This window comes from Tyto alba, unplaced genomic scaffold, assembly GCF_018691265.1.
Source record: "Tyto alba isolate M040663 unplaced genomic scaffold, T.alba_DEE_v4.0 Super-Scaffold_40, whole genome shotgun sequence".
NCBI lineage: Eukaryota > Metazoa > Chordata > Aves > Strigiformes > Tytonidae > Tyto > Tyto alba.
The window spans coordinates 46,914,494-46,936,852 of record NW_024881316.1 but is presented as its reverse complement, the minus strand read 5'-3'; the positions used below and the strand labels follow the sequence as shown (position 1 = coordinate 46,936,852).

The 22,359-nt window shown below is 50.7% G+C and overlaps 2 protein-coding genes across 2 annotated transcripts; one reads left to right on the top strand and one right to left on the bottom strand.

Annotated features, from left to right (window-relative positions):
* Positions 1-6,255: 6,255 nt before the first annotated feature.
* On the bottom strand, positions 6,256-8,217 carry DEFB1 (defensin beta 1). The gene is made up of 3 exons (XM_033005038.2): positions 8,125-8,217; positions 7,560-7,762; positions 6,256-6,552 (listed from the first exon to the last, which is right to left on the bottom strand). The coding sequence occupies exons 1-2, from the start codon at positions 8,195-8,197 to the stop codon at positions 7,638-7,640; spliced, it is 198 nt and encodes a 65-aa protein (XP_032860929.1). The 5' UTR covers positions 8,198-8,217; the 3' UTR covers positions 6,256-6,552; positions 7,560-7,637.
* Positions 8,218-11,312: 3,095 nt separating this feature from the next.
* On the top strand, positions 11,313-19,263 carry XKR5 (XK related 5). Its single transcript, XM_033004998.2, has 7 exons — positions 11,313-11,395; positions 11,871-12,054; positions 12,157-12,338; positions 13,074-13,283; positions 13,417-13,586; positions 14,017-14,128; positions 15,609-19,263. Exons 1-7 carry the CDS (start codon positions 11,338-11,340, stop codon positions 16,691-16,693), a joined length of 2,001 nt encoding a protein of 666 aa, XP_032860889.2. The 5' UTR covers positions 11,313-11,337; the 3' UTR covers positions 16,694-19,263.
* The last annotated feature ends 3,096 nt before the right edge of the window (positions 19,264-22,359 follow it).

Below are 22,359 nucleotides of genomic sequence, written 5' to 3'. Positions count from 1 at the left end.
TCAAACTTAACTCACAATCTTCTGCCTCCCCACCCCAAGTACAAGGTCCTGAAGCAAAGGATATTTGGAAAACATTGGACTAGATTCCTTTTTTTTTTCTCCGTGGTTTAAGAGTACTTGATAATGAGTGGTTTGTTGTATGGTGACCCAGAGACAAAGTGATTTAAGAGTCTGCAAGCTTTAATGGGGAAAATGCTGTTGCTGAATGGTAATTTTGGGGTTGCCCCTGGTGCTTTCAACCCAGACTGGATTTTCAGAGGAGTAGCAAAGGCACTGAATTGATGGTTAGAGTGTTTGCCTACTAATTTCACATATCATCTGTAATCTGCTGACAAGTTTTGATGATATATATGAAGATTCTTTGCAGGTGGCAGCTTGGCCACTTCCTGAAGGGGACAGGAGACCAGTATCTACTTCTATATGGCTCCTCATCTTCATTTACACCTTACCTGCAGCTCCATGAAATACCACCAAGAGGAGAACAAAGAGAAAGGAAATTATTTTCATGGCAGAGGATGGACTGGGAACTCCTGTCACTACAGAGAAAGGAGACCAAGACGTTAGTAAGAGGGCTGTCCCTCCATAATCATAGTGGGCTGAGAAGTGACATACAGAAATGTTCTTTGAGATCAAGCGTTATCTAGAAAAGGTATTACACACTTTCTTTACAATAGTATCTATTGTCCTAAGGGTTCCCTGGAGCTTACATAGGATCATGGCACAAGAAGAAACTTCTGTGCAGAAAAATACAATTTTAAATCCCCTTTTAATTCATATATTAATTAACAGAGTATTTATACTAGATCGCTTGATACTTTGCAATACGTTGCAATAAATTTGATTTGCCTTATGGAAGTTAACACTGTTAATTCAGAAAGAAAAAGAAGACAATTTTTACTGTATTTAGATGAAACAACCCAATGTATGTTCTCAAGCTTTTCTAATTAAAAAAAAAAAAACAAAAAAAAAAACCAACCCACAAGCAGAAAATGTTCCTTCACAGTTAAGTTAAAATCCAGCATCTCCCTATTCTTGTTTAGAGGCTGTTGCTTTTTGCTCGCTTCAGGAATTACATGATTTCCAGGATAAATTTCTGAATGTTTACATTTCCTCTCAGCCCTTTTCCTGCAGCCAACAAAAACTCTTCTCCCTTATTGATATTTGAAATCTCTAGAGCTGACTCTTGGTAGCCTGAAGTCACTGCACAGTTAAGGCTATAATAGCGAAAAGCAGCTGTATGTAAAAGATAGAAAGTCGCTAGCCTGTTTAAGGACAGAACTTTTTAAGCAAGGCTAAATAATGAGAAGATTTTGGTTGTTACCAGGTAAGAGGCTCTAGGTTGGAACAGTCCTTGGATCAGTGTCAGCCACTCAGATGCATTAAGATGAAGGAGCAGAGCTTGGCTTTATGCTGTTTCTGGAGGGTGGTGAAGGTTGCTTGACCTTCACAACCTTCTGGTGGCCAATCAGACAATCTTCACAGCTTTGGGGAGCATCGGGGAGGTCCAATGCATCCTCTCTGTTACAATCCACCTATGAGGAACCGAGGTATCACTTTCAAAGTATTGCAGCATCACCTTGGGAAATGTGCTGAGCTGCATGCCAACTGCCTCGGGCCACCTCTGTTTGTGCAATGTGTTTGGCCACGGCAGCTCGCTCAAGGTTCCTGTGCCATATATCTACTGCTTGCTGGCTGAGGCTTGGTGGCAGTTACTCTCCAGCACAATAAAAACAGATATACAGGCTGCCGTGCCTCTGGATGGTCATTCTGTACAGCTCGTTTGGAAGCTGATGCTGTGTGATGAGATCCCTCAGGGAAATGGTACATAGTGGGGTCTGGTGGGATTTACCCAGCCGATGTCCACACAGATGTCCACAGAGCACTTATCTTTCTAAGGCATGCCCCTCATCCTCAACTTTTGGTCCTCGTGGCATGGAAGAAAATCATAAACCTGAAGCTATATTGAAACTGCACAGCTCAGGCAGGCTTCATGGTTGGCATGAGTCATGCCAGTTGAAGTTATTCAATTTAACTGCTCTCTGAGCACAGAAGTTGCTACTTGATGGTCATATCTCTGTTAGGGAGATAACCTCCACCAGGTTTATCTCCAGGCCAAAAAGCAGAGTCTGACCACATCCGTAATATTAAACTCATCCTCCAGCATGGTTTAGCTTCACCTAAATTGCCTGCTCGGAACTGTCCCTGGTTTCTGCCAGCTTTTGGACTGCATCTGGACATCGCAGGGAGAGTGCAAGAGCCAAGATCTGAGAACTGCACAGTAGAAAGGTTTGTGCTCCAGTGCCCAGGTCCTGCCCTGTTTGATTCACTGGCACAGCTGTACTGGGGTTATTTTAGAGCCTATGGCTAAATTATGGGAAGGTGTTGGGCTTAAGCTGGCCTTTGCGCTTGTAACTTGAAAAGAGAAAAAAAAGCACAGATTTTAATATATCAGCCAGTCATTTCAGGGATATGCAATGATTCCTAGCTTTATGTATTAATTTTGATTTCTACAGAAATGCGCTTCAGGTTTTCATGAGGATAGTCATGTGTATCTGAGTGTTATCAATGAACTAGACAGTTATTTCATTTCATGTGGAGGTTGCGCAATCCTTCGTTAGAGTTGATGATAAGTCCATCCCTGCTGTCTTACAGCACAACCTCCTGGACCTCTGTGACATTGCCGGAGTCAAGGAGAAAGCAATCTCTGCCTCAACAAATCTGTGGCCAATTTTCCAGCGTGCCTTTCAGGTAGAAAAGAGAGGAAAGCCTCCTTCTGCCTGAAGTTTCTGGTGCCCAGCAGGATTAGATCCTGGGACCTTTTGGCAATGGGTTATCAAGGAGAAAAAGGCTAGAAGTTCAGCATTGTTACCTTTTGGTGACACTTCCCTTGCTCAGCCATGGATGGATTCTGATCTTCACGATATCAGAAGTTGATGCAATGATTTCAGCAGAGTTTCTTCTGATGTACACCTCTCAGCACAGTGAGGAGCAGAATACAGTCTTAAACTGTAGAAGACATTGCTCTGGTTACATTCACCATTTTAGCTTGAATATATTTGCTTCTGATTTCTCTCCAAATGCAGAGGTTTTATAGACCTCGAGGCTAACCTAGTTGTGGTCAAAGCTTTCTTTGCTGCCTGCCCTGGGCTCGCTGCAGTTTCTGCACCTCCAGGAGCATGAAGTAGTAGATTAGGTCTTGTGAGTGATGAGTCTGTCAACACTCAGGTGTTACAGTTGGCAAAACAGGGACTTACTGGGTTAACAATTCTGCAAAGCAAAGCCATCCAATAAGAGGTGCTCCAGAGAGCAACTGTATTAATTAAATAGTTAAGGAATTGAAGGTGGAAAGGATTTCAGCCTCCCAACAAAAGCTGAAGACCGTGGAGGCTTGCATCAATGGACAGCCAGCTCACAAAAGCTGAGGGATGCGTGAGCAACCCCACCAAGGTGTTTCCCAGAGGTTTCTCCACGAGAAAGCTCTGAGCAGCTGAAGTCCCTGCTGTCACCTTTGCACTGGCACTGCCACAACACGGGCCAAACCACAGGCTCTTCCAAGAGCTGCACATTTTCATCCACAGCTCACAGGTAAGCAGAAAAACAGTTTACAGATTCATTGCTTGCAATTATACACCACAGTCAGCAGCATATTGCCCTCCCTTGCCTGCCTCTGGATATTGTTTTTCCTCCTTTGCAACCCCTTTCCATGCCTTCTCTTTGCTTCTCTTTTTGCCTTCTCTTTCCATGCCTTCCCTGCTGTTCAGGGAGAGCATGTGAGCCTGGGCACTATCTGTGGCCCAGTCCTCCCATTTTGCCCCGCCATCCATAATTGCAAAATTAGCAATGTTGCAGGGGACATCCTGGCCCATCCTTTCAATACCCATTTAAGGACCTGCTGTCCCTGAATTTGTCTAACCCTTTTCAGGCCTGCTGGTGTCGCCTACCTCCACAGACAATGTCCAGAAATTCCCAGACCACGCTCTACAATTTCATTTTCATTACAGCTTTTACTATCTTGCCAGGGACAGAAGAATGTACTGAACTACAGCATGCCACCCCTAAGTGTCCTCCTACTCCTTTCTCATCAAGGACTCCCCCAGTGGTTTATTGCTTTCCATGCATTTACAGACACTTCTACTATCAGTTCAGGTGTCTGTTGCAAAGGGATCTTTGCTTTCCATTTTAGCTCTCTTTCCCACTTGAATCTGACCTGCCACGTTTTATGGGAACTGCTGTTCTCCTCTGTCAGCTGTTTGTTCACCACTGAGCGCCTCCCTTCGAGAGCCTCCCTTGACTTGCCCTTCATTCCCTGCAGGGATTTTTCTTAGACCTCTTTGTTTTCTTTCCCAGTCAAAGCAAATATTTTACTGAGGTTTCTAGCACAGCCTTGTTAACAGCTTTCAGGCTGCCTGCAGGCTTCTTGCTCCTCTGGATTACTCCTTTTGGTGCTTTTCTTTCCTCATTTTTGCTTTTTTGAGATTAGATATTCACATATTGAATATATGTGGTCCCACAACACGGTTAAGCCTAATTGCACTGTGGTTACTTTTACAGAGCAGCTTTCACAAACAACGTTTGATTTAGGTCCTTTGAACTACTCACGACCAAATCCAGGAAGGCGCCTCTTCTTGTGGATGCCAGGACTAGTTGTTCCAAGAATCATCCTTTCACTGCAACAAAAATTTGATCTCTGCATCTTCTGACATCATCCACAACTACCCCTCACAACTACTCTGCTGCATCACCTCGAGCAGGGGAATGATGTGCAAAAGATGCGACCAGATACCTGTGTCCAACAGGGAGGAATTATTGCTTAAATCCTTCTCTAAGGTGTTGTAAAATATTTGCAGCTAGGGTGTGTAGCAAAACACGGGTTGAAACAAGTGCACACAGGTGGCTCAATGCATGAGGGCCAGCTGGGTCCATGTGGCATCATCTGTAGGCAAGCCGAGACTCCCTTTGCCTTCTCTACCTCCTCTCCTGTCCGCAGGGGCAGGGCTAATCAAGGCATGTAGTTGTGCAGGTGGTTTTGATGCTCCTCATTTTTCCTGTCCACTGGATGAGTAAAGCATGGGCTGTGCAGCTCCCCAGTCTTGTTGGGCTTCACTGAACCTCAAATTGTGAACCCCCTCCAAACGATGATGGCATTTCCAGTTCAGCACAGTCCTAACTCTTACATTATCCACCTCTTCCATGGAGTAGATCTTTCTGAGTTCTGTGAAGAAGAGATTTTTCCATGTCTGCCCCATGATAGTGATGACTATTCCGTTTTCTGAGATGTAGCGGTCAGCAATCATGCTCTACACCAAAGGATGAATTGTCCCCAGTTGTTGGTCACAACTAAGATGTTTTTGCATGCTATTTTGTTAACAATGCCTGCATTTATTTTCAAAGAAGATAAACAATTCAGGACGTCAGAGCACAACTCCCCAGGATCTTTCTCCTCCTCCTGGCTGTGGGTGACCAGGAGGCGATGACTTTGTTGACACTTCCTTATTCTGTGCCCTGGTTTCTTCATCAGTGCAACATGAATAGCAATTCTTACATACTATGTAAAGCACTTGATTTCCTAATTGCTATGTTTATACAACCACTGAGGAGTCTCACTTACTATTCCTGAGAGCTAGCCCCGTGACAGAGTCGCTGCAACTTTTTGGCATACCACCAAATATCTGCTTTTTGCTATTATCATTTCTTATTCCTGAATTAAAGGGTTAAAATTAATCCTGAGTGGAAGAGCGTGGCTTAATTACAACAGCAGGTACCTTCTGTTTGCTTGGCTACCTCCTAAGGGTGGTGCAAGCCTCAGTTCACAAGTACAAAAGCCTTTCAAATCACTAGATAGAAAGAGTGATTAAGGTTTGAATAGCACCTTTGGGCTTGGAGAGCTCGGTTATTATTAATTATTTTTTCTTTGGTGGTGTCAACGTGCTATGTCATAATGTCAGCTGCAGTGCCCTTGTAGGACCAGCTGTGCCTGAAGAAGCTGCTACACCAAATGCAGCACAAATGTCTGATAAGATTTTTTAAGCCATCTTCCTGGGCTGAACAAATCTGAGCTCCCTGTCTGTGGGGTTAATCAAACATCCTCTTGACTTGGGCTCAGGTAGGAGATGACCTAGAAAATCTTTCCCAGGTTTTGGAGATGCCTGATGATGAGATGTGGAGGGATATACGATCTATAGGACCTAGGCCCTACACCTCATAAACTGGAGGGATCAAAACACTCCTCACCAATAAATTGTGTAAAGTGCATCGTGTTGTTATTCATGCTTTATTAGGTATTTACACAACTCAAACAATTCAAAATCCACAGTCTCTTTGGACACAGGGAATATGTGTTAGAGAAGAGAAAAAGAGCACAGACTGCCGAGATATTTTGCAGAGCCTACAAAAGAACAGCAGAACATCCCTGAAGACTTCAGTTTCCAGCCCTTGCTGTATCACGATAGAGGTCAAATGAGAGTTGACCAGACCTCCTGTCCGGAACAGGGTCTGAATCAGCCAGATGTCCTCTGAGAAGCTGGACAGATGACCAAGCCAGGACAGCATCTTCTGAGGATATACGATGGGAAAAGTGGAAGATGAAAGACCTTCCCTTGAGATGATTATAAGGGCATATGGAAAATAAATAGTCTTATGAAAGAGAAAAGGGGTCCTACAGGGAAGATGAGAAAATAAGGGTTATGTTTCACATTTAGCCATCTATTCAGGAAAGACAGCCATCCTGCATGGAGAGGATGGGCAAGTTAACAGACATTAACCAAGATATTTCTAAATATTACATAGGCAGGAGCAACTCAATGGCCCAGGGGAGAGAGAAGGTCTGGCCAGAGGAGCTGGGGCCCCACCATGCAGAACAGAACCTGGCTGGTGAGGATGAAGGCAGAGACAAATCACAGGCAGGGACAAGGTGGGAGAGACATGGGGAGAGAAAGCAGTGGTGTCCCTGCCCCGCACCCCTTTGGCATGTGGGGGGTGGAAAGGGCAAAGCAGAAGTCCAAGAGCTGGAAGAGGAGGGTCCCAGGGGGCTGCACTGTCAGATCTGAGCCTTGCTTAGCACCAGCCCTCCACACCTCACCCCTCCATGGGCACGACCGAGGTGAAGCATCAGGGATGTAATAGGGAGCCCCTTCCCTACTACACTTCTTCAGGGGTTGGAAATCAGCTTTGTGCTCTCCCCTTGGGACAGCAGGGTGGCAACCAAGGCCATTAGTGCTCCATGTGTGGCTACTGCATGAGAGTATATGGGATGGGTGAGGTCTGCTGTGGTATCTCAGCATCACACGGGACACACCACACTATCCCCCAACCCGAGGAGGAAATCTGCCTGATTCCCACCACAAACCACCCTTTGGCAGGGAGAGGAGAGGAGCTGCCCGGTTTCAGGCTACCAGTTCAACCCTGCCCCGGTGCCAGTGGAGGGACAGGGCCCAGCAGATGAGGAGGTGCCACACTGATTCCACAGGTGTGGATGCACAGGAGAAGAGCAGATGCACGGCCACACGCAAAAGTAGCTTCCACCAGCTCTGAGGAAAGACAGCACCAGAACCAACACATACCCACGTAAAGAAGGATGAAACTACGCTACTGCTGCCACTGCTACCGACGCTACCAGCCTCTGCATGGACTGAGGAGGGTCACCATAAGGGCCTGCAGCACTTTGCCAGCCCATTGTAACAGGTACCGGTGGCTCTCTTAAACAAGGGACACAGCAGGAATGAACAGTCACCCTTGATCTTCCGACACATCACAGTGTCTGACACTGGAATTGAAAAAAAAAAAAAAAAAAAAGAGTCAGTGAGGATCTTTCTTTGGATTTTCAAGTGTGAAGAAAGCCTGTCCCCATGTTCGCAACTGCTTGATCTGCAGATAGCACAAGTGGCACCTCGGGGACCACTGTCAACCTGCAATATCTGAAAGCATTCCCGAGTTCTGCAAACTGTGATGCTCTCTCCCCTCGGCACAGAAATGGCTAGCTGGGGTTTGACTGCTCAGTGCCTGGCAGGCAGATTCAACGCCAAGTATCACATCAGCTGCACACGTATCACAACCTCATTCCTCATTTTCAGTATCGCTCCCTGTTTCTCAAAACCAAAAATGCCTGTTGGTTGTATTTACACTTACCTGCAGCAGCCTGGGACACCGCAGGGAGAAGAATAAGCAGCAATAAGAGTATCTTCATGGCTTTGGTTGACATTGTGTGGCTCCACCACAAAGCTGCTGAGACCAAGAGACACTGCAAGAGGAAGGAATTGACCTGTATTTATAATGCTTTGATGAATGCGATCTGCAGGAATTTATCATTTGCATTTGGAATCCAAATAATATATTTAAAGGATGCACACTGTAACCTTTAATTACAAACTCTTGTGTGGATAGATACCACAACATGTCCCCACCCTGAAAGGAATGATCCTCTTAACACCAACACCTGCTGGCTCCCATGTCCTGATCCAGAGCACCGTCTCCTCCACAGGCAGCATGGACAGGCAGATATTTCAGCAACCATTTAGCCAGAGCAATGACCATGTGAGCGAGGCCCAGCTCACTTCAAGCTATTTGCACACTCAAATCTCAGCAAGATGCATCTTTGCCTCCAGAAATCCAGATTCTGCACAGAAAGGAATATTTGTTCCCATTTTAGAACTCCCCCCCCCAAAAAAAAGATTGCCTAAAGCCACACAGACACTGAATCCAGAATCAGCCCTACCAAGATGTTACGTCTCTCTATGTGCAGCCCCAGCAGCACAACTACCAGCTCCCTGCAACTACTTGTGCTCCCACTTCACAAGGGGGTTAAAATATGAGAAGGTGCAGCAGAGAGACCCCAAAAATCCTTCGAAGGTTGGAGAAACAGGTGTGAATGGAGGAGCTGGAGGACCTTCATTTGCTAAGCTCTCTGTATAAAATATGGAGAGGTGACTTCACCATCCTCTGGATGTAGCTCTGTTGGAGACCTGAGGGGTTTTTTAGCAAGAGAGGCTCCTGGGTGCTGGAATCCAGCAGAGAAAAGCGCAGCCAAACCAGTGGCTGGATGGCAGCCAGAGCAACTGGGAGTTGCCAGTGAAACTGGGGAGGGTGGCTAGCTCTGGGAATATCTTCTGGAAGGCTTTCTGCTTCTTTGCTTGGCATAGTTTTGGGGTGGTAATGGCATGTTTCGTGTGGCATGGGAATTTATTCCTGGCTTGGAACAAAGCCTTTGGGCAGGAGGAGGGACCAATTTTGTCATCAGTCATTCTGAGACTGAAAAAAAAAACCAAACAGTTGAGGTGCCTCGGAGTGGCTCCTTCCCGGGAATGATGATGATGGGGGGGGGGGGGGGGGGGGGATGAGATGATGAGGTTCACATGTCTTCTGTGGGTCACAGGAAGGGTCATGCCACATTCCATCTGCACGAACCCTCACAACTTCCTCACTGCTGGATTTGCAAGCGAAGACGGTTCTTCAGCAGCCTGCCCTCAGCTTGGGAAGAGGCTTTGGTGCCCGTTAGAGGAGTAGTTGTGCTTTGCATGCAAAAAGTTGGGTTTTCTAGGAACGGGCCACTTGGCAGCTGTGGTATTTGTTATACTATAAACTGTGGAGGACATGGCTCGGAGACAACCAAGAATGAGCTTCCCTTGGCTCCAAGCCCTGTTTACATCCCTAACTTTATTAAAATGTTTCTCTGGAGCTGGGCCCAACAGCTCAGCATTGTTAGTTAATGAAACACTTTGCTGATTACAAAGGTGGCATCAAGACAAGAGGAGAAGTAGGCTACCCCTTCCACCTGTGACTTTTTTAACCCATTGGTCACCAAATTCAAACACTGGAGTTGAAGCTGCAAAGATGCAAATTTCTTACATTTTTGGTAAAAAACAGTGCTGGAGGCTGAGCAGAGACCTTGGTGATGCTCCCTTGAGGAGGGACAATCGGGCAATGACATCTCTGAGCAGTTTGGCTTCCTGGCCAACAGCACATCCACGGCCCTGAGCACACACAGGAGATTTAGTTCATCGCTCACATGCAAATATCAAAGAGGGGTGTTATAGGTGTAACGTAATAGGGATCTGTAGAGAGCCTTAGAAACTAAGATTTTGTATTTCCAAAAGTTTCCACCCCAGGACTCAGCTGAATGGGTGAGAAATGTTGCTCCTGTTAAGCAGCAGAGTCCAGGCTTTGTTCTCAAGGTTGCAAAGAAACTCACTAAAATTTCAAAAAACAACAGTAAATGAGTGAAAGCCCTCAAACGCGCGTGAAAGCCCCCAAGCACACATAAATCCTGACAGCCCAGCTGATGGGCAAAGCTTAGGGAGGTTCCTTGCATGATTTTGCAAAAGCAAAGGCAAGACCTTAGATGATATTTGGACCTTATTAAAAACCACTTCGTGGCCTTTCCTGTAGCAACTTGCCGAGGCTTTATTTTCTAAAAAGCACGTTCTTCTTAGGGGTTGGAGTCTGCAGGGCTGGAGAGCAGGGGAAAAAAAAAAAAGCAGATAGAACGGGTTTCTGCATGCACAAGGGTACCTGCAACCACCAACGGCTGGGATCGCATTTCACAGAGGTTTTGTCTCTTGGGTGGGGGTGGAAACCAGCTGAATTAATTTCTGACATCATGTCCTGGCTGCCACCTAGTGCTCAGCCCTGCAGCTGATGCACATCCCTGGGGCAGCGCACAAGGGGATATCGGGGTGGGCTTGTGCAAGTGGACGACAACTTGAGGGACATCGGGGACATCGGGGTGGGATTGTGCGAGTGGACAACTTGGGGGGATATTGGGGTGGGCTGGTGCACCTGCACGACAACTTTGGGGGGGGGGGTGGGCATCGGGGTGGGCTTCTCTGAGTGCACAGCGACCTGGGGGGGACGTTGGGGTGGGCTTGTGCAAATGCACAACTTGGGGGGGACATTGGGGTGGGCTTGTGCAGGTGTAGAAGTTGCGGGACATCGGGGTGGGCTGGTGCAAATACACAGTAACTCGGGGGGCACTGGGGACATCGGGGTGGGCTTGTGCAAGCGCACAGCTTGGGGGGGGGGGGGGGCACATTGGGAGGCGCTTGTGCGAATGCACAATAACCCCCACGGTCTCGGGCTGGTGCAACCACCGCCGGTCTGGGTGGCCGCAAGACGCCGAGGAGCCCGCGTGACGCAAGCAACGTGACGTCATATCGCTCGGCGGGAAAGAAGTGGGGCGGGGGGGGGAGGCACTTGAGGAGGTGCTCGATGGGGCCGGGGCGGGGCGGGACCGGCCCCGGCGGCTCCTTCCTCCTCCTCCTCCTCCTCCTCCTCCTCCTCCTCCTCCTCCTCCTCCTCCTCCTCCTCCTCCTCCGCGGTGCAGCCGCCGCGGAAGGGGCGCGCAGGATGCGCGGGACCTTCCCGGGGCTCTGCTTGGCGTTGCTGGCGGCGGAGCGCGGGGCGCGTGAGTAAGCGCGCAGGATGCGCGGGTGGGGGTGTGCGTGCGTGTGTGTGTGTGTGTGTGTGTGTGTGTGTTGCGCGGGGCTGCGCACACGCGGAGGCGGGGGTGCGCGGTTCTACCCCTGGGGCTCGGACTTTCTGCATCCCCGCAGACCCCAGCCATTTCTTTTTTAATTTGAAAATTTTTATATATATATATATATATTTATTATTATTATTATTACTTCTTTGGAGCATGAGCCTTTGAGCACTTTTTATCAGAGCCCTCCCTTGGGCCAGGCCCCTCGGTGGCGATGGCTGTGCCACAGCTGACAAGCCACCGGGAGCTGGCAGCCCCGAGATAAGACCAAGACAATTTCTTGCAAACCCTGCTCGGCGGCTGGGAGATGAATTTGAGGCGCGCTGCGGGTAGCACCTTTCAGTTGCCGGGTGTGCGTGGCTGTGGCATCCCTCGGCGGTGCCTCTTTGCCTTTCTCCAGGGCTCTGCGCCGTCATCCACTACTTTATCCGCGGGCAGCTGGGCTGGTTGGGGCTGACCGTCGCCTGCGTGGTGCCAGGCTACGCGGCTCAGCTCCTCAGCATCCTCTGGTTCAGGGCAGACGGCCGCCCGCCCGGCTGCTGGCTCCTGGGGCTCCACCTCCTGCAACTGGGCCTCTGGAAACGGTGAGAGATGCTCCCCATGGCCCGTCCTAACAGTCCCCCAACCCCAAACCCAGGCGCGGTCCCAAAACCAGGGTGGACATCCCATCACAGCGGCTCTTGCAGGTACTGGGATGTCTTACGGTTGGCGGCAAAGACGGGCGGCAGTGCTTGTGCCGGGGAGGTGCTGACGCAGCACGGGGACGCGTGCGTGCTGGGGCTCCTGGAAGCCCTGCTGCAGACCCTGCCTCACCTCCTGCTGCAGGCCTACGTCGTCGTGGCCGTCGAGCCAGCGGGCTTCATCCCTGGTGAGCGGGGAGCTGCCGGGAAGACGCTGCCGAGTTGCAGAGGGGCGATGGCATTTGGGTGGGGGAGCACCCCCTGCCCATCCCCGGGCGGGAAGCAGGGCAGGCTCTGGGTGGAGGAGCAAGCTGCAAAGGGGCTGGAAAGCCCCAGGGCAAAGCAGCAGGGACAAATGTGGCTTAAAGATCTGTGGCTGAACCTGGAGAAGCCTCTGAGCTACCCACGGCTTCTGGCCGGTATAGTCCTGGAGAGGGGAGCTCCATGGCAAGACAGTGCCTTGGCTGGGTTTGGGCCCAACATGTGCTCCTCTTGATGGTCCAGCCCTAATCAGAGGGTTTTTAGGCTTAGAGGTTTTTAGAGCATGTAGGGTTTTGGGGCTGCTTTGTAGAAAAGGTGAATTTTCAGGTGTGCAAAGGAAGAAGCTGGGGTGTGGAGCCACAAGCTTAAGTCGGTGTCAGTCCCTGGTCTCATCTCAGTGACCAGAGATGGACCTGCCCTGCCGCTGCAGAGCTCTGCCAGGGGCAAGGAGCCGTCAGAGGATTTAAGCTGGGAGATGCCAGGCGTGCGAAGGAGACCAGATTCAGCCGGAATTGGTTGAAAGGCTCCAGTTGGCAGGACAGCAGGGTGCCTGGCTTGCATCAGGGCGCCGTGCTACCAGCAGCTCCTTAGCGTTGAGATAGGGTCCTCACAACACAGTCGGGCATCCTTCAGAGCATCTGACTATCCCTGTCCCCGTGCAGGTGTCAGCGCGGGGCTCTCCCTGCTCTCCCTCGCCTGGGCTTTGGTCTCCTACAGCCGCTTCTCCTGCCTGCTGAAACCCGGCCACCTCTGCCCTCCGGCCACAGCCATCCTCTGCCTGCTGCTCTGGAGGACGGGGATGCTGGGGACCCGGGTCCTGGCTCTGGTGCTCTTTGCCAGGCTGTATTCCTTCTGGGTTTTTGCTGTGGCAGGTAAGACCCAGGATCACCATCCCCGTGTCCCATCCTGCTCTCAGCCCCAGAGATGCTGCTGGTACTGGAGCGCCGTGCAGCCTCCCCCCCTCCCCAGGGATGGCTTTGCCTTTTCCATCCCTTTTCCTTACAGGTGTCCACTGGCTGCTCATGTCCTTCTGGCTGGTGGCCCAGCAGACCGACATCATGGCCCAGCCTTGCCACTGGAGGCTGTTCAATTGCCTGGTGGGAGCTGTGTACATCTTCTGCTACATTAATGTCCGTCCCGGTCCCTCCAAGCACAGGGTGGCTGTGTTTTATGCAGTAAGTACCCAGGATATTCGGTATTCCGCATGGATGCAGCAGCTGGGAAGAAGCAATAGCTTCAGACTCTCCTTTCTCATCTCTCACATCACCACATGATAAAAACCCAGCATTTCCCTTGCCCTGACAAAGCCACGTGGTCACCACGGTGGATGCACCTTCTGCACTGGCTTTGTTTTCTTAGCAGCAGCCGTACAATGTCTTAACAACACCAGAGCGTCTGTGCTGCTCTGCCAGAGTTATTTTTCACGGTAAAAAAAAGGTCGAGACCTTGCAGAAAGTTCAGATCAGCAACTTTTATGTTTTAAGCGATAAGTTAGGTGCAAAATACATCAGCAAAATCTAGAAACTGGGTGTTTTCTGTCATTGGAAGCACTGCTAAAGACATCAGAAGGGTAAAAGTGACAACTCTTTTCCCTTTGCTCTGCAGATAATGCTGATGGAGAACACTCTCCTGCTGCTGCTGGCCACCCGGTTCCTTCAGGCAGAGCTGAAGAACAGCCTGTGCATGACCGGGGCTGTCATGTCGGGGTCTGTAATAGGTAAGATCTGGTTTTTAGACCCTGGATTGCATGTTTTGAAGGTAAATGAGCATCAGCAGTTATTTTAGTTGCATTGGACTGCTTCCTTTATTTCTTTCAGCTTTAGCGTCTGAATGTATTTGATAATATGTAAATCCACCTTGAGTTTCATTTCTTCATCATTTCTTCAAAGCCCATCCTTGAAGCGAGAGGCTTCCAGAAATGATTGAGATGTCGCCAAAAGGTTCAGGTACCACTGCCAAATACAATACCTGCAATTTTGAAGCACATCTGTGTTTTCTGTGCTCTTGGTGCTTGGTGATCAATGCAGGCAGTGGTATAACACAGGGGATCACTGCAGGAAAACCTTTTCATTTGAGCTTAATACTGATGGTTTATGAAGGTGGCCTGTGATTGATGAGCCATCACTGGGTATGTTTTGGAAATACGCCGGTGTGGGACCATGCAGAACTAGAGCAGCTTTCTCCCACCCTGTTTTTTTTTTTTTTCAAAGACCAGTGCTGCTTAGGTAAATGAAAATGCTTTTTGTGTCCATGGGAAGGATTTTTGGTATGTGATGGAGAAGGTCATCTGTACCTTGCCCATACCCTGCCTTACTCCATACCCTGCACATAAAGCAGGCAGCAGCTATGGCCATCTGGTGTATTTAATACAGTCACAGAATCACAGACTGGTTTGGGTTGGAAGGGACCTTAAAGATCATCTAGTCCCACCCCCCTGCCCCGGGCAGGGCCCCCTTCCCCCAGCCCAGGGGGCTCCCAGCCCCGTCCAACCTGGCCCTGAACCCTTCCAGGGAGGGGGCAGCCACAGCTGCTCTGGGCACCCTGGGCCAGCGCCTCGCCCCCTGCACAGGGAAGAATTTCTGCCTTAGATCTCATCTAAATCTCCCCTCTGGCAGTTTAAAACTGTCACCCCTCCTCCTACCCCCCCACCCCCTGATCCAGAGTCCCTCCCCACCTTTCCTGTCCCCCCTTTAAGCCCTGGGAGGTGACTATAAGGTATCCCCAGAGCCTTCTCTTCTTCAGGTTGAACAACCCCAAACTGGGCCAAATTCCCTAAAGCTGTAATGCACAACTCAGCTGAAGGAGGGGAGAGGTTGTACGATGCTGGCAAACAACCCACGAGCACCTCTATTTGCAAAACTGGCACTGAGCAAGGACAGGAGCTGCTGTTTGCGGGGTGAGGTCACCACCAGGCTCATTTTTTCCCAGCGCTGTGCACCCATCAGTCTGCAAATCAAGCCAGATTAAATTTGGTCTTGAGAGTGTGCTCAGCACTCCCTTTACTGAAAACTGCTCGAGTGGGATTCTTTCATCTCTAAAAATGCTTGAAAGACATGCTGCTTGGACACCTCATGCACGGCAGCATCTCTGCAAAGGGTCTGTTGATCCGGAGCTGGCAGCGAGGTCTGGTCTCTCCCCCACACCTTGCCGAAATGCTGCTGGGACTTGTCCCTTGACACCTTTCTGCTCCTTTTCAGGTGCTGTGGCTCTGGTGGTTTATTATAGCCTGCTCCATCCCAAGTCCACAGAGATCTGGCAGGGCTTCTTGGAGACAACCTGCGGTGCTGCAGCTGCTGGTGATGACGAGGTTGCTGGACAGGGCTCCCAAGCAGGGCAGAGTTTGGGAATTTCAGGAGAGGGAGAGTTCTTGGTAGGGGAAGGGACCACGATGGATCCCAAAAATGGGAACGGCTCATCACTCCTGCAGTTCAGAGGGTGTTCGGAGGAGAGCTGGATAAACCATCACCACTGGCTGCTGGTAAAGCTGGCCTTGAAGACAGGAGATATGTCCATGATCAACGCAGCTTTCGGAGATGGTGGTGTGGGAGAGGTTTACCCCGGAGGATGGATGATGGGGAAACCCATCAGTGTTGAGCCTGAGGCAAACCTTTCCCTCCCCACGAGGGAAATTGGTCCTTGGGGTGTTGAATCTGGTCGGACTGATGAGAAATGGCAGGTGGTGGGGAATGGAGGAGGCAGCAAACCCAGCGCTGGTGCCGAGAGAAAGGCACGGGAGGACGGAGGAGGGCAGGAGCCTGGGTTTCACCTGGCCGTATCCTTTTTCGGCAGCTTCTCCCCAGATCCAGCCGAGGGCTCCTCTGTGTATTTTAGCATGAGCGCAGGAGGCATCACCCCCGACACGGGGACAGCCACAGCTACGTCCATGGCCCTGGTGCAAAGGGACAGCAAAGCCCAGACTCCTCCAGGCAGCCCGGGAGGAGGAGGAGGAGGGGATTTATCCCTGGAGATGGCAAGCATCAGCCCAATCCCGGGCGCTTGTGCCCACAAGCATCTGCGGAGCAGCTCTTCCTTCAGCAGCATAGGTGGCTGTGGGGTGATGGGTCCCCCTAAAGAGGCCCCGGAGCCCGTGGGGCTGGAGGGTGCCCTCGTGGGGTGGCATCACCTTCGGGACAGCCATCCTTGTGACGCACAAGAGGCTGTCGTGAGGAGCAAGCTGAGGCCGCCGTGCTTCACCTCCACCCCCAAGGCTGACTCTAAATGCCCACAACGAGGACTGGGGGAGGCAGGAGAGGGGACAGACCTGTCTGGGTTGCTGGAGTGACCCTGAAATCGCTGCACCGTCACTTTGGGTCAGCATCGGGGTGACTGCCTCATCGATAGGGTACGGCAGGAGGTGGTGGGATGTTAATGCTGGACATGAAGACTATCCCCATGGTGCCCCTGCTGCTGGGAAGATGTGGTCCTCCATCTCAAGGACATCACCTTCCCTCCCAGTGCATCTTCTACTTGCAGTTTTGGAGACCTTCAGAGGTCTTAAAAAGCCTTAAAAGTCCAGGTTTAAGTATATATTAAACTTATTTATGTAATAGTCCTCCTAGGCAGCTGGAGTATGCTGCCTTTGGTATATTTGTGATCATGTCTTCAAGTGTGTCCTTTAACAAGTGCCTATACAAGTCCCAGCACGGAGATCTGGCTGCTGTCTCCAGGGGCTGCAAAGTAGGAGCCTTCTCAGGAGAAACGAGTGCCTAAACCAGAAAAATAATGAGTTTTACTCTCCGATGCCCTTCCTGCTGGGCAGAATAAGCCCTAAAGTCTCAGCAGTGCTTGATTTATTTTTCCCTCACCGGGTTCATCTTGAGAGATTTACCAGCTCCATTTGCTGGGACCACATAGGATCACAGATCCTCTTCATACAGCAGAGCACAACCTCGGGACTCTGAATTGTAGACAAAAGCCATGTCCTGCTTGCTTGCCCACTGCCTCGGTTCCTCAGGTGGCCTTTTCTGCCCAGATTGTACCTTGCCCCCTTCCACCCAGCTGCAGATACTCCAGATCTGACTGGATGCTCCCTCCTAAATTTAGCCTCCAGCCAAATTTCTAAACAGATCTGCATACTCTTGCCACCATGAAATCCCCATTTCAGGCATGGTTTATTTATATCAGGAACTAAAACCTCAATACAGTGGCCTCGGAAATCGTAATGCTTCCAGCCAGGCTGGCTAGACAGGGGTTTGTGCCCAGGACATGGCTTGACATGTTGATTGAGGTCTAGTGTTGCCGCAGGAAGGCCAGGCATGTGATGAATTATTAAAACAAGCTTCCATATAGCCTTGGCTGCTCGGGATTGACCCGGCCAGATGATTCTTCAAGCTGATCTGAGCAGTGAAAACCTAGCTGGTCCCTGTTTTGAAGTGCTGCCGTGCTGCGGCTGTGCTCTGCAGGGAGGAGGCAGTTGCAGCGGCTTTGGAAGAGTCCTTCTCACTGTGTGCATCACACAGAAGGCAGCAGAGCCGCCGTGGCACCGTGGAAATTTCGATCGAGTTTGGTTTTCTACCTTTGATAATATATAATGATTCTTTAAAAGGCAAAACCAGACTTTGCTGTGTCTGTGCCTCGTGTTGGCGGGGTGCACCTAAGCGTGGAGAAGTCCTCTCTGGACCCTGCTGTAGGGGATGTTGGACCTCGATCTCCTGCTGCTTTGCGAGCAAACCGCTGTGCAGCTTCCTGCCTGCATGTGACCCCACCTCCTCTCCTCTCCTTTGCAATTCCATTTTCCTGTTTTCTTAGATTTTCTACCCATTCCGATTCTACCCGCCCCCAATCAAGTTGTTTATTTAATTGAGCAGGGTTTTTCCTTTACTCCAGCTGGAGGGTGTTCTAAGATAAGACACGGATATGAACGGGCAGGGGACTCCACATCTTTCTCTCTTCCCTACGTTTTCTCCTGCAGCCCCAGGGTGTGCCTGTCAGGATTTTGAAGAAGGATCTGCATCCAGCATCTTTCTAGCCGGGGCCACGTCAGTCAGTGGGACCTGGGCACTTCGATGTGGCATGCAGATAAGCAATGGGTTGGGGAATTTGGTTGCTGCTGGCAAGTAACAGCTCAAGAGGAGCACAGGTGGCAAGCTGGACCCCTTTGGGATGGGGACGCAGCCCTTTAGTGGCCAAATTTCTGTGCCAGGCAGCAGATGCGGGGAGGAAGAGTTGGTTGTGTCATTCCTGTCCCACCCCCTCTTGCCAGAGTGGGTTCACTGAGGGGTGGCTGGTGACGGCTGCCCCTGTCCCCCACCACCTCACCCAGAGCAGGGTGAGCGGTGCTGAACCAGGCAGTGGTGCCTTCTCACCCCATCCCCAAACCAGGACCAAGTCTAGGACGAGAAAGTCTCCCTCAGCAGGATCATTCTCTTCCTAACCCAGAGCCTTCCCTTTAGTAGACTGGTAATATTTGGGGGTAGATTTTGAGCATTTGCTGTGGGTAGTAAGAGCATCCAACCCTAACATCTGAGGTCTGGCAGGTTGGAAAACAAGCCACCAACCCAAGTGCATGGCATTGAGCTTGGTGGGAATCTCTCCTCGGATGCTCTACTCAAGGCACGGCAGTGTTGGCCTTGGCTTTACACTTTATGGTTGCAGTCCTACATGCCCGTAGTCATTTGCACTGACTACAAAAATCAAATGTTTAGTGACGACTACCCAAAATACGGGCTGCCCTCAAACCTGCGCTGGTTATCACAAGGCGAGATCAGGCAGGAAAAGCAAATGCATTGAGGGTTTGCTGTTCTGTCCTGGAGCAGGGCCTTGAGACACAGAAGGATTTATACCGTCCTTGATGCACTTGTGAGCGATTTATTTGCTTTTCACCCAATAAATACAGGGCTGCTGCTGTTTACAGCGGATGATAGGCTTTGTGCTAACTAAACTTGGGTATACCAGGGGCTGTCCTGAACATTCATGGGTCTGGTTTAGCTGTAACTGCAAAAATTGGTAAGAGTCATGAAATGGTAAGGAGGGCTATTTCCTACAGCTTCGTGCAAGCTCTGTAGTGGCATGGGCTGACTGTAGATGGTAAAGGTCTGACTGCACTGAGCAGCCGTTGTGAAACTATTCCCTGGGACAGTCAGAAAATCGGCTAAACTGACAGTTTTAAGGAAGTACAGAATACTTTTGGGCGCAGGAGTCGGGCATACCTGAGGACTTTGATTTCTCAGAGCACATCCACGATGCACAGAGGGCCTGGAGATGCACCATGAGCTGACACCTCTGACCACAGAGGAGGTGGCTGTGGAAATCCCGGATGGGTTGAGGAGCAGCGAGGAGAGAGGGGGGTACTCTGGGGACGGCACTGGAGTGGGCACGATGGCTGGGGTAAGGATGGGGGTGTAGGTGTTGGGGGCCATATTCCCATGGCTTTGCTCCCCGATGATGGGAGATGGTCACTGGTGAGATCTTGCTGTGCTTCCCTTCACCTTGTCCTTGGGAGCAATGTGCAATCGGGTGAAATAATGTGGGTTATTTGCCCTTAAAGACTTCCAGCCTGCGTGAGAGTCCCATTGCACCCAAGGTCCCAGTCCTATGTGCTGGGTACAATCCCAGCACTGAACCACAGGTCTCCACCTGTAGAAATTCTTTAAATTTAGGTAAGCCTAAAGCCCTGTTTGGAGTAGGAGGGCTATCCAGCTGCAAACCACAGCTCCAGATACCCCTCCCTATCCTTCCCATCTCTGGGGCAGGGGGGGACACTCAAGATGTCACCCCAATGACCTGGCGCACATCCAGATTTTTCCCAACGCTGCCAGATGGAAGAAGTCACGCTGGGGAGGTGTTTCTCCCCATAGCTCCTTGTTCCTCAGCCACCAGAGGGAGATGCTGCTCAAGGCCTCAAAAGCGGATGCCTTTTTCCAGACACCGTATGTCCATCCAGCGCCAGGGTTACAGGAGGAGAAGGATCCGCGGGACTGATGCTGCTGTGACATCGCAAATGGGAGCCAGTGGGAGCAAAACGGGGGGCTCTGGGGTACTGGAGGTGGCCGATATTGTGCACAGCAAGTGCCTGGGGGAACATGACATTGGCTGTGGGAGTCTCCTTCCACCTCCCCCCAGGCATCACTGGGCCATGAGGCAAGTTCGGAAGCCCCTGCCAGGGTCTCACCAAGGTAGTGTTCAGGGTTGGGAGGAGTCATAACCGTCTGCAAAGATCCCGTGGTGACTTCAGGTCCGAAGGTGCAGCTGCCACTGACCCGCGTTGGATGCGGCACAGGAACCTGCTGGTTTGGTAGAACCAGCTCCGGCTGTCACCACCACCACAGCGCTGCGTCCCGATATATTCGGCGGTGTACCCATGTGCCTGGGCACAGGGTGACATGGTCGCTCCCCGCCCTCCTCTGCCTTCACAGCAACCCACGGAGCGCGGAGGTCCCCCAAAGCCCGGGTCACTGCTCTTCGTGGAGCGACGCGGTGCTGGGCCAGCCCAAACCCAAGACATGAAGCTGCGGGAGAAACGACAGCTGGGGAAAAGCAGCAACGAACCAGCTGCTCAGGGGAACCAGCTGATGTTTCCTCCAACTGTCCCAAACGCTTGAGGAAACTCAGCCAGACCCTCTGCTCCTTCTTCAGCATTTCCCATTAAGTTCTTTTTGGATGAGATACGTTATCCTGAGCTAGACCTTAGGATCTGCCCAGTCTTGAGGGATGCTCATCGCCAACATCTGGCTTTCAGCCACCCACAGAAGGTCTGGAGGGGGGGATACACAGGTTGTCCTGTGCTCTCGCCTGCTCTGGAATAGAAAATTTTTGCTCATTTGCCTCCTATGAACCTTTTTTGTTTGTTTTGGGTTTTTTTTTTTTGAGGAAAATCTCTCCAGCACTTTAGCGGGGTGGAGGCTCGTGCCCCAGCTCAGGAGAGCTCAGTGCCACCGGTGAGAGGAGCTCCCGTGGGCTGCAAAAGGGCAGCAAGGGAGGGGTGAGCAGGAATCGACGGGGAATTTTTGACAATGCAGGGAGTGACCCGCGGGCTCCCGAGGAGAACTGGCTGTGCCGCTCACCGGTGATCTGGAAAAAGGAGTGAACAGGCAGGAACGGAGGCTACGTCCCTAATAAATGAAATAATACCAGGGCGAGCGCCTGGGCTTGGGAACGTGACTGTCCGGCCTGCTGGCACTGTCCCCATGGCTTGTGGGGACATTTTTAGTGGGTCACTCATCACTCTTTCAAGGCGAAATAAAATAAAGCGGGTTTGGTGGCAGCCCTGCCCCAGCTCTGCTGGGATCTTGCCTCCCAGTAGCACCATTTCCCACCTCCCTCTACAGCCCAATTTCTGAGCCCTGCCCGTGGGTGCCAGATTTTGGGGTCAGTTTTGCTCAGTGAAAAACATTCTCTCCAGCTCCAAGGTGATACAACGCCCTCCCCCCCGCCCCAAATTAACCCAGGAAAGATTTTCCTAGAAAACTGTATTTTCACTTCCAAAAATATTGACGCACAATACTTGGACATTACAAAAAACATAAGGACTTGCTGCGGGGTTGTTATTATTTGATTGGTTTTTCCAAGCTGAGACTTTGGACATTTTTTTCCCCGCTAATTAAACAGTTTTGATTTGTTGTAAATCCCTTTTTGGTGTCTTTACTGTTGTGTAAATGGCTTGGCCCAGGCTGCATCTCTGTGCCCATCACTCTAAGGCCAAACAATAACACGGAGGGGGGGGGGTTGTGGAGGGTAAACATGGCTAATCGGGACTTGCCTAATATGAACAACTGCTTAATGAGAACCCAGGGACTGTGCTTCCTGTGCTGGATTTGGCTGAAGGGAAACTCTTTGTGCTTTCAACAGCAGGTTTGAGACGGCTCAGTTCCCTCGAACGGGCTGGAGCGGCGCTTCCTCGCTCCCGCGTGCCCTCTCCCCCACGGCCACCGGACGGGATTTGCTGCGAGGGATCCGTGGGGATGTGGGGATGCTGAAGGGGCCGGGCCAGATCCTACAAGCTGAAGGATC

What these genes read in the sequence shown, in the direction of transcription:
- DEFB1 (XM_033005038.2), bottom strand. Translation starts at nt 8,197, where the DNA reads ATGTCAACCAAAGCCATGAAGATACTCTTATTGCTGCTTATTCTTCTC. An exon ending in GGTGTCCCAGGCTGCTGCAG is followed by an intron (nt 7,763 to 8,124) that starts GTAAGTGTAAAT and finishes TTTCAATTCCAG; the next exon opens with TGTCAGACACTGTGATGTGT.
- XKR5 (XM_033004998.2), top strand. Translation starts at nt 11,338, where the DNA reads ATGCGCGGGACCTTCCCGGGGCTCTGCTTGGCGTTGCTGGCGGCGGAG. An exon ending in GGCGGCGGAGCGCGGGGCGC is followed by an intron (nt 11,396 to 11,870) that starts GTGAGTAAGCGC and finishes GCCTTTCTCCAG; the next exon opens with GGCTCTGCGCCGTCATCCAC. An exon ending in CAACTGGGCCTCTGGAAACG is followed by an intron (nt 12,055 to 12,156) that starts GTGAGAGATGCT and finishes CGGCTCTTGCAG; the next exon opens with GTACTGGGATGTCTTACGGT.